This window comes from Eptatretus burgeri, chromosome 12, assembly GCF_056783735.1.
Source record: "Eptatretus burgeri isolate ZD-2024b chromosome 12, Ebu_testis_v1, whole genome shotgun sequence".
In the NCBI taxonomy this organism is placed as follows: Eukaryota; Metazoa; Chordata; class Myxini; order Myxiniformes; family Myxinidae; genus Eptatretus; species Eptatretus burgeri.
This window is the reverse complement of record NC_140972.1, coordinates 43,582,619-43,593,631: the sequence shown is the minus strand read 5'-3', so window position 1 is coordinate 43,593,631 and position 11,013 is coordinate 43,582,619. Positions and strand designations below refer to the sequence as shown.

At 40.5% G+C, this 11,013-nt stretch overlaps 1 protein-coding gene and 2 pseudogenes across 9 annotated transcripts in view; all 3 read right to left on the bottom strand.

Annotated features, from left to right (window-relative positions):
* The window catches only part of HERC1 (HECT and RLD domain containing E3 ubiquitin protein ligase family member 1), a 964,782-nt gene that overhangs the window by 799,325 nt on the left and 154,444 nt on the right, over positions 1 to 11,013 (bottom strand). For all 8 annotated transcript variants that reach the window (XM_085850311.1, XM_085850306.1, XM_085850308.1 and 5 more), the window contains exons 35-36: positions 2,089 to 2,196; positions 1,590 to 1,769 (exon numbers count right to left, since the gene is read on the bottom strand). In XM_085850311.1, coding sequence (XP_085706437.1) covers positions 1,590 to 1,769; positions 2,089 to 2,196 — 288 coding nt within the window. The remainder of the gene's footprint in view (positions 1 to 1,589; positions 1,770 to 2,088; positions 2,197 to 11,013) is intronic.
* Positions 2,240 to 6,040, bottom strand: LOC147015506 (uncharacterized; annotated as a pseudogene). Its single transcript, XR_015050359.1, has 2 exons — positions 5,177 to 6,040; positions 2,240 to 5,063 (listed from the first exon to the last, which is right to left on the bottom strand). The product of XR_015050359.1 is annotated as an uncharacterized LOC147015506 (transcript).
* On the bottom strand, positions 6,053 to 7,799 carry LOC147015505 (uncharacterized; annotated as a pseudogene).

Genomic DNA, 11,013 nt, shown 5'->3' with positions numbered 1-11,013 from the left:
AGCTTATGTGATCGAGCAGTATCCGTGAGTGAGTGAGTAAGTCAGTCAGTCAGTCAGTCAGTCAGCCAGCCAGTGAATGAGTGAGTCTGTAAACACTTCAGTCATTATCGCTTGAACCAAACACACAATTGTGATGAAACTTGACCACAAGCTTCATATCTGATGCCGAACGAAGGTGTATTGGCCGCATCAAAATCTGCGCTCATGAAGGGGATTTATGGGGGCGCTGAAATTTAACTCCCCCTAAATAGGTATTTGCTCTCTTCTCTGAAACTACACACATCGTTTTGATGAAACTTGACCACAACCTTCATCACCCATGATGTATTCACAGCATTAAAGCAAAATAATAATAATAAAAATAAACCAATGTCACCCGCAGGGTGACCCGTATCTTGCCAAAAGGTGACCACGTGTGACTTCTTTAAGGTCACACTGAGGTGAACAGAGCTGCTATCCACCAGGAGCGACTCCTTGAGGAATATCTGCCTACGAGAGATTCCGATGAGAATCGTTCTACAGAGTAACCATGAAAAATATGCTTTTGCCTCATAACGTCACCAAATGACGTCAAAATGTCTCAAGCTTGACATATCTAGAAAGCACTCATCGAGGTGTTCAATTTGAGGTACTACACGATATGGTTCCTAAAAATTGAAAATTTGACCTTGGGGTCAAATATGTTTGACCTGAGTCGCTAACCATGAAGGTCAAGGCCAATCGCCACCAAAAAATAATCAGCTGAGCGCCAGACCATGAACTATATTCCCATGAAGTTTGAAGACGATCCGATCAAAATTACTCAAAAAATAAGGGTTTCGTCGACTCCCCTGATTTGCGACAAAGTGACCTTGACCTTTGACCTTGACCTTCAAAATTTTATACGCTGAAAGGGACCTCTATACGCCTCTGATATACGAAGTTACAAAAATTTCCAACGATAACTGTGCTCTGCAGAGTGATTTATGCGTGATTACAGACCAAAAAAAAAACATATGAAGGTCAAGGCCAATCGCCACCAAAAATTAATCAGCTGAGCCCCAGACCATGAACTATATTCCCTTGAAGTTTGAAGACGATCCGATCAAAATTACTCAAAAAATAAGGGTTTCGTCGACTCCCCTGATTTGCGACAGTGACCTTGACCTTTGACCTTGACCTTCAAAATTTTGTGCACTGAAAGGGACCTCTATAGGCCTCTGATATGCGAAATTACAAAAATTTCCAATGATAACTGTGCTCTGCAGAATTTTTTATACGTGATTACAGACAAACAAACAAACAAATTAAAAAAATCAAAATAAAAAAAATTAAAAAAAAACGTACAAGCTGACTAACATATCTTGCAAAAACTTCGTTTTGGCAAGATAATAATAATAATAATTATAATTATCGGGGTCCAAGGGGGTCTGCGGGATTTTGAGTGACTGTTGTTCGTGATCCAGGTGAGCTTCAGGACGCGCATTCGTTTTTTTTCTCTCAAAAAGCCTGAGGATAATAATGTAATTAACTGATGCGAAATTTTTGCAATCAACAAATGAAACACTTTGGTAGTACAAGATTAAAGCGACAGTCATTGAAGTGCCTACCTTCCACTGGTATGCGCCAGATGAGATGCTTGTGGATGCGAGCCCGTATCCTTTTCCACCACTACCATGGGCTAACATCGTTCCACCCTCAACAGTACAGTACATGGTCTTCTCTGGGTCAAAGGACACCTCTTGTATGGGGAGGTTTGCATCTTCACCGCATGCCTTCAATGGCCTGTGCTGTTAGAATTGGAATTCATGTATTTCTTTTATATTCCAGCTTTGCAAGTTGTATCAAAAGGTGCAGTGCATAGGAGATTTAGCGGATATGAAGAAGCTGGGTTTGTATGGAATGCAACAAAGTATTGCAGAAATTAAAAAAAAAGTGTGTAACGACATTAAATTGTGTGAATGGTGCAAGGAAGAATACTTTAAGATTTCATGGTTTTGATTTCTAAATGTGCTGCCCCAAAACTTACTCAACTTTGGGTTAAGAATTTGTTGATTTGAGAAAAAACACTTTGATTTGATGCATAACCTGAAAACAAAGTCTGTTTACCAGCAGGTTCAATTCTTCTTCAGTCTCTGCCAAAGCTGTATTCTTGAGTAGACAGAAGGGAAGTTCCCACACTGAGTCAGCCAGGAGAATGAGAAGTCGTCCAATCACCTGCAGGAGGAGACACTCACATCACAATATTTTAGCTGAACCAAATTATTTCCACTTGGTCAATATGGCGATCCTTCAAAAGAAAAGAGCACTGGCAACAATCGAAGCACATCGACGATTATGTTTCTTATTCATTCATTCATTCATTCATTTTATGTGGAGCCGATGGCGGCTGGTTTGTGTCATTGCTGGGAGCACGGCTGTGCTGCTGATTCAGTGCCCCCTATCGGTTGGGGCAGGCTTTTGGAATTTGGCCATGGTGCTGGTGATAGCTCGTCTACTCTTTGTGAAGGACACCATGGGATCTTTCATGTCCAACAACTAATTCCGGCAGACTGGACACATCCAGTTTATCGTCCAACCGAGGGACAGCGCACACATTGATGAATCACCCTGCCGGTGAAACCATGGGGTGGCAGTTTATAGTTGGGTTGCGATTCTGTCAGGTTAAACAGCTGAGAGGCAAGTCTGTATACCTCTATGCCATCCTGCCAGCAAGGTGAGTTTTAGCTTCTTAACAAGCAAGCTAATAAATAGCACGGCAAACAAGTATCACAATAGCACAAAAATCAGATTCTTTACTGTTTATTTATTACTTGCGAAAATCTAATATTTTTCAAGTATATTGGTCAGTCGATTTTGTTATTGGGTCGCCAAAATTGGTGACCCTTATTGTCAGCAATTCTGCCTGTTTGGATATTTGTTTAGATGTTTGTTCATTTGTCATCAGCATAATTGGTAGGAAACGTGGGCGGATTTTGACCAAACTCGGGTGGTAGGTACATCTTATGACCTAGTGCTTTGGAAAATTGTGATGGTTGCTAGGGACGCTTTGGTTTTTTTGCAACCGAAAAACCTTCAAAATTGGTACCGTTCACGCGAAATCAATTCCGAAAGCCATTATCCCACGTAGGGTTATGAAATTTGGCACGAATAATCTACAGGTGATGCTCTATCAAATATATTCCGATTTTTGTGATATATGGAACACTTTACCCACAGCATCCCCTACAATTAGCGCCCCCTACAATTGGCGAAAATTGAAGGCCCCCAAGCGATCAGGTGAGTGCTTAGGTCCAATTTCGCTTAGGTCAGGGGTCAAAGGTTAATTAGTGCAAAAATCAATAATATGCGAGAGCTGGAGGTGCCTTCGCGCCAAATGCTACTCCTCCTAGGGTTATGGTCGGATGGTCATGAAAATTCACACTAATCGTCTGGAATACATTGTGCACAAACGATCGAGCCGTATTTTCGATTTAGATCTTTGTTCACCCACAGCACCCCCTCGAACTTCGGAACTGGAAGTAGATGGAACTACTTCAGTACTTTGGAAGTAAATGGAACTGGATGAGATTTGATATGCATAATCTTAAGGCGATTCCCTATATGACATCCATTTTGCTCTATATCTTATAGTTTTCATGCTCAGCGACCCATCGCCGCCTACCGGCTTGTTCTGTCTGTCTGTCTGTCTGTCTGTCTGTCTGTTGCCTACAGGCCACAATTCTAAACCGATCGCCATGAAACTTTACCGAATTGTAGAGGCAATCTTAGTTCTAGTTCTAGTTCTAGTTCTAGTTCTTCTTCTTCTTCTTTGAACAAAACCTTTAGGACTCGGCTCTTTTATATACAGGATCCGGATCTCCTTAAATATAAACAGCTGTACACATCCTCGCATTGAGGGTGCCTTTTGAGAGCGTCTACCATGAACTTTTCAATATATTCGGACATTTGCTTGAAAGTTTCGAAAAGTTCACGTTACTATTTAAAGATTATTCCATTTAATGTATTGTAATTTCGTAAATACACTACTTTCTCGTCATGAACGACGATCGTCCATGACGGGTCTGCTCTTGGCTCAAACAAGGCACGTGGCGAAATATTGGAAGTTGTTGTTGTTTTTTGTTTATTTTTTCTTCTTCCTCTTCTTGTTCTTCTTCTTCTGGTGAAGACAAAACCTTTAGGACATGCCTCTTGGACACATTTGTCCTTGTTTTTTTTTTTAATGTTTATCACCTACAGGTAAAAATTCTAAACCAATCTTCACGAAACTTCACCACATATTAGAGTTTGTCATAAGCAAGAAGCCTATTGTTTTTGAGTTCAAAAGGTCAACATATAGTGAGGGGAATAAGGGAAAATATCGTTACACGCTGGACAAAAGTACCAATTTTTTTTTGTGGTTACTTATGGACTTACTTAATAAAAAAATCCCATGCTCCAAAAAAATCTGACCATATTTTCACGTGATTATGGGTCAAAATCCAAGATGGCGGCCAATTTTTTTTTTAATCTATAAATAATTATAACTTTGCTAATATTGGTCGTAAAAATGTGTAAACTATCTATTTGCAGGTAATGATGCCCAGGGAGTCGATTGGAACCATCAGATTTTGGATTAGCTCATCAGGAACTAAGATAATGGTCACATGTAGAAATAAATATGGTCGCTCGATACGAACATTGACGTTTCGCGAGACACATTTGTTATATGAGACATACTTTGCTGGATACATATTTTAATAAAAACTGAACCATTATATCATGTACATGTGTATATGATGTACACTAATGAACACAAGCAAGTTAGTTGTTTTCGCAATTGCAGCTACACAGGTCAGTACAGTTCAGCCCAGATTTGATACATTTGCAGATGCGACAACCACGCTCGGATTCACAGCCAATTTGATAAGTTCAGTGCAAGCTTTTGTAGCTTCTGGTATTGTCATCCAAATTGGTTCCCATTGGTCAGCCTGTAGACTCCATTCAAACGCTTCAGGCGACGGTATGATAACGTGGGCCTGCCGACTTGCTGACCAAATTCCAGCCTGAAGGATAACTCTCTTGACATGTTGTACCAGTGCATCCTGCAACAAAGTAGTATATACATTGCTATAAGACAAACTGATTGGGTATACACTAACTTTCAATCTTGCTATTTAATTCAAGCATTCTGCTTAATACCCTTAGTACTAAGTACCTTAGTTGGTGGAATATTTTCAAGAGGTCTGCTTTTCCTGGAGAACAACTCCCGCCTCGCATCGTTTATGTCGGCGTCATTGCTTGTTTTGTCATACATGACGATTGTGAAGCGTTCAAGGTGTTTAAATTGAGGCGATCCAGTATCCAACGTTTCAAAGGGATGATTCCAGATGAAGAGGAAGGCTTCAGTAACCAAAGGGTACCTTTTCCATGATTGCCAGGCACTTTTTTGCCCTTCCGGAAGAAATACGAGGTGGTATCATTCCCTGAAAATGCGTGGAATACAGGAAGTGCCCGAGCGATCCTATCTCCAAGGCTTACAGATATGGCGTTGATGCTGTGAACACAAAAGTTTTTGCCAATGCCAAATGCTACACAGAGCTCCAGGTCAGGTTGCAGTTCCAGCAGATCGAAGAAATGGCCGACAAGGATCACAAGCACATCTGTGTCAACCGTACGCACTTGTACTTTCTTGGCCCCGTGCTGCAGAGCATGTACAATATGGAACACAATCCTGCTGTCTGCTTCTTCGTATTTGCAGTCTGACATCACGTGACTTGTGCCTCTGGAAACAACTGTAGTGCCATTCGTTATGTAGATGCCTTTTTCAGCAGGCCAGTCGCTATCAGCCACTTTCTGTGTCAAAAATGAGAAGAGTTCATCTTTATTGGATGAATCCAACAGGAAATCGTTCCACTTGGAAGGTATCTTTGTTCTTGAATTGACCTTGAGGCGCACACCACTGCCTCTTCGTTCTCTTGTGGATGCCTTGATGCTGCTTGGTAAGTATTGGTCCCAGACGACATCTATCCTGTCTCTGACATACTGTAGCTCACGCAAAAGAAACGGCAAGAACATAGACTGTGCGTAGTCATCAAAGGTAGTAGCAGTAGCAGCTGACAAAAGTATGGGCTAGGACGGCACCATCAAATATCTTACAGTCCAGTGTTCTTGGAAGTTCCTCTTGTTCACCTTGTTCGAATACTTCAATGCACCTAATCAAATCTGACTTGGTGCCCGTCCGAAGTTTTCCATGATCCGACATACTGGGAGGGTACAATTGATTTTCATGCGAGAAAAATATGTCTAGATCTCCATCCCGCTGTTGATTTGCGATGTACAGTCGACCAAAAAGGCTTGCATCACTTCGAATGGCTGTGAGCTCTTTCGTTTTGGAGGTTTTCTTTAGTTTTGGTGTTTGGAACAAATGCAGTTTGTTGTTTTTGATTGACTCGTGAATAGACTTGCTTTGTTCTGTGAAGACCTCCTTCTTAAATATGTTGTACTGAGCATTTCCAAGAGCTTCTAATCCTTTCATAGTGTGAGCTACTTCCTGGTCGGCGCATTGACGTGTATGAAGAACCAATAGTTCTTGGCACTCATTAGAGAATGGATTTCCATACCCATTGATCGTCTGAATGAGGTTGTTTGTTTGCTGCTGGAATAACTTCTGTGCTGACAATCCTTCGTCGTGATGGTGGTACTGAAGATCGGCATCGTCGGAAGCAAAGTATTCGTTTTCAAAAGATGTCACCACTCAAGCTTGTTCAGGACCAGCGATCATCCATCTCTTCAAGGACTCAGGTTTTTCAGTCAGTCCGATAGCCCCACCCTTTCCTTTTAATTTCTCATTCTCCTGCTCGTGGGCCTGATCTATTCGAATAGCGGAAAATCTGCGGCTGCCTTTGACAACCACCCAGTACTTTTTGAGGTCCTTTTTAACACCGACCGGTAGTGAATTCATATCCCGGATGTGCACGCTAACCCATCTGCTGTAATTGTAGTGACCCAGGGCGAAGAACAGGAACATCAGTGAATCCAGCACCTCTCGATAGAGTTGAAAGTTCTTTTCGCGATGGGCTCTAACGAAGATTAGTACAGTCTTTTCTAATCTCAGCACCAGGTCCCAATATTGAAAGGTTGGGCTCTTTTCTGTCATGGACATCTTCCAACTGTCAAAGGCTTTCTCCTCATCAGTATCAGTATCATTCGCTGCAATGAATGATTCTTGTTGAAGATTTCCAAGAGCGAGAGCAGACACTTGATGTGCATGGCGAGTTCAGGTTATGTGCGATACTTTTAAGAATGACTGCGCTGTACCTGCCGTTGCTATACCAGACTCTGTCAATGCATCTATCCAGCCAGACGCATCTAACATAATCGCCAAGAACAGTCCAAAGTGCCTTTTCCAGAAGTAGGCCTGAAAATATGATGACCATCAAATTTTCTCCATGCGTTGTTGGAAATTTCCACTGTGTGTACTTGCACATGGCAAAGATTGGACAGTCGCGTGCCAGAATTGGTATCTGACCAGGATTCAGAAATTGAGTTATACTCTGTATGATGCTCATGCCGTGTTTGACCATTGCAGCTGAGTCAGCCTTCTCTACAAAGAGTGGCAATAAGGCTGTGATTGCAGGCAAATCATTTGGTTGAGGCTAACATGATGCATGATATGCAGCCCATGACAATGATTGTTCTCGCACTAAGTCCTGTTGCAGTAGTTCAGATGCATGTTGAATCCACCGTTCCTCTTGGGCGTTAGCTTTCTCTATGTAATCAGCAAAACCTGACGTTGTGGTGTGTTCTATTGTGGGTACTTCTGTTGTTGTGGGTTTCATGTAAACAGCAGGTACAATAGAATACGAATCCAGAAGAACCAAACTTTGTGATGAATTTGAAGTTGTGTTGGACAAGCTAACATGTTGACTGCGTATAATCCCAGGATGGTCTTTTGTTGGCTGCTGAATGATGCTAATCCCTGTGCTGTCGTTGAAGACGGATTATGGTCAAGATTGTCTAACACACAGTGAACAAACCTTTTCTCAACTGGCTTGGACACACTACTCCATCGCTTCTATATTGTTCACACTGTGCGGCAGCAAGTTCGTTTTCAAGTTGCATGACACACTTATCCCAAAGCTGGCCATTTGTTCAACCAGTGTCTTGCTCCTAGTTTGAGTATGTAAGTTTAAACCAACATATAAAGGTACTGGTGGTTCACGGTCTGGAGAGTAATGCTGATGTTTTGCCTCAACATTTCCTTTCTTCTTGCAGTTGTGAAGCAAGAGCTGTGTGAGTGTCAGGCATGCTTGGGAGTCATTTACTGAACCTGCGAAATTTGGGCCATTGATGAGCATGGACTTTAACAATCTTGTTCTGGTCATAATCTTCTGCTGACATCCAGGGTTGAATTCGCCACTGAAGGCTATCATTTCTTTCAGGATTTCCTCCCTACATATCTTGGCAACTCTGGCAAACAACCGAGCTTCTTCGTCATAATCATGGAACAAGAAAGCGTCTTTGAGTAGTTGCTGAATGCTAATTGCTGAATGTTTTTTTTTTTACATCAGATTGCTCACCTCGTCCAAGCTGGGAGAAGTGATTGAGGGGTTTTTCTTTTAACCGGGTTTTATTGATGGTGGTATCAATGCCAAAGTCCCCAAGTCTTTTCTCAAACATGTTGTGTATGTTTGACAGTTTGAAAAGGTAAGTCCCCTCCTCAGCAGATTCCTCCATGTACGTTACAAGTTCAACAAATACTCTTGAATTGATCATTTTGGCTCGTTGATTCAGCTCACGTTGGTCGGCCATTGTTGGACTATTCTGTCGCCTGTAACCACGATAGTCATTTCGGTACTTTGTCAGACATTCTATATGGTACTTGAGTTCATTTGAGTCCAGATCCCCACATAGTATTTTTGCAAGTACTTTGCCGTCTTGCATTTCGGTGGCCATTAACTTTAAATTGTACTCTGCACATTTAGTTGCATCTTCATGCAGTTTTCTGGGGCCACTCTCATCACAGAATAAACAAGTGTCCTTGCTTGATCCCATTGACTGTCGCTTTGATCACTGGGATGCGCTGGTACCTGGAGCTTTTTCATCGTCTTGTTGTTTACGTTTTTTATTCAGCTCTCGTTCAAGTTTCCTTTTATTAAACTTTTGGTAGCATGCCCGATGCCAAGAAGCGTTGTTTTCTGCAAAACATTCTGGGGTGCCATGTTCGCCAAAATCAACATCGACCGGCAATGCACCTATCTCTTCGAACTCTCTGACATTGTCAAGAAAATCCTTATAGATGTCGTCAGCATTGCGGTTCTGTCTGTTCTTTGGACATGAAAGAGGTGAAGTGTATCTACTGTTCTGGCAAATGACACAAATTGTCCAGTCCATGGTGTGATGTTTTACTGAACAGTAGATTCAGGGCTGTTTACAACCTGTAACAAAGAAAATAAACATTATCCAACCGCCACATAATATACAATTACTTCCAGATGAATCTTCTATGAGGGCATTAGACAAAGTGAAATATGCATCATCAAATTATCCATTCGCCTACAAATAAACACATGATATAGGAAAGATGATAGTCAACATGTACACAACTTATTTGAGCACAACAAAAGAGTCATTAAAACATGTAACGCGAACGGTCAATTTTCATACCGAGCGACCCATATTTTTTCTACATGTGACCATTATCTTAGTTACTGATGATCTAATCCCAAATCTGATGGTTCCAATCGACTCCCTGGGCATCATTACCTACAAATAGATAGTTTACACATATTTTCACGACCAATATTAGCGAAGTTATAATTATTTATCGATTTTTTTTTAATTTTCGGCCGCCATCTTGGATTTTGACCCATAATCACATGAAAATATGGTCCGATATTTTGGAGCATGGGATTTCTTTATTAAGTATGTCCATAGATAGCCACAAAACATTTTGGCACTTTTGTCCAGCGTGTAACGATATTGCCCCACTATGGAGCTTATTCCCCTCACTAATAGGTCAAAGGTCAACAAATTTGTTAATTTTCTAAAATCATCAATTTTCATCCTATTGACTCAAAATTTTATTGGATTTTCATATCAGCTTACTGAATTCAACCACCATATTTTTTTGAGGTCAACGTAGGCCAAAGGTCAATAACTTAAGTGTAATTTATAAAATCCTCAATTTTCATGATTGACTTGGGATTTGAAGAGTTGTATATTTGGTCATTTAATTCAACCACCAATTATTTTAGAAGTCAAATTTGTTTTATTAATTTCGCAAGTATCATGCTTGCGACATCTTTCTTGTTTATTTGTTTGTTTTTCCAAGAACTAGCAAGCAGAGAGAAAAGTAACATTTTGGTTGGGCTTTCTGGTGTTCCCATCTTGTTTATACAGATTTCCCCCTTTAAAATTTGCATGAATTCTAAATGGTTTTAGAAATCCACCGAAGTTGAATGAAACCAAATTTCAAGCACCTGTCAAACAGGTCCTAAAATATGAGTCCTGGAATCTATAACCAAAATCGACAAGGAAATGGACCTGCATCCCTTTTGAAATCTTATCAGTTCAACATTATTATTCACCTCCAAAGATTACTCTTACATTTAAAATCTCCCATCCCCAAAAGAAAATATGCAAGAGTTGTGCTATTTTGCGAAGGTTTATCAAGAATGAAAGTCCAGTGTGATGAGAAGTAAATAACCCCATTTCTAACTTAAAGCAACACATTCACTTTCAACCAACTTGAAAATAACCAATTAGAGTCATATCTGTACGAAAAATAAGCTTCATAAAGGAGAACTTAGAGATGCGACTGTTCAAAGTGACACATAAGTTCAAAGTGATGACACAATTGAAGTGAAGAAGTGGAGTGTTAAAAGTGGTTCATTTGCATGTCATCTTCATCATCATCACATAAATAATGTAGTCCTTTTGTATAAAATCAAAACCTTTGTTAAAATGGCACCAACAAATATTTTTCAAACATAAAATAAAATAAAAAGCTTGAAAATGATACAAGAACCATTTCTAAGTTAATACATTTAT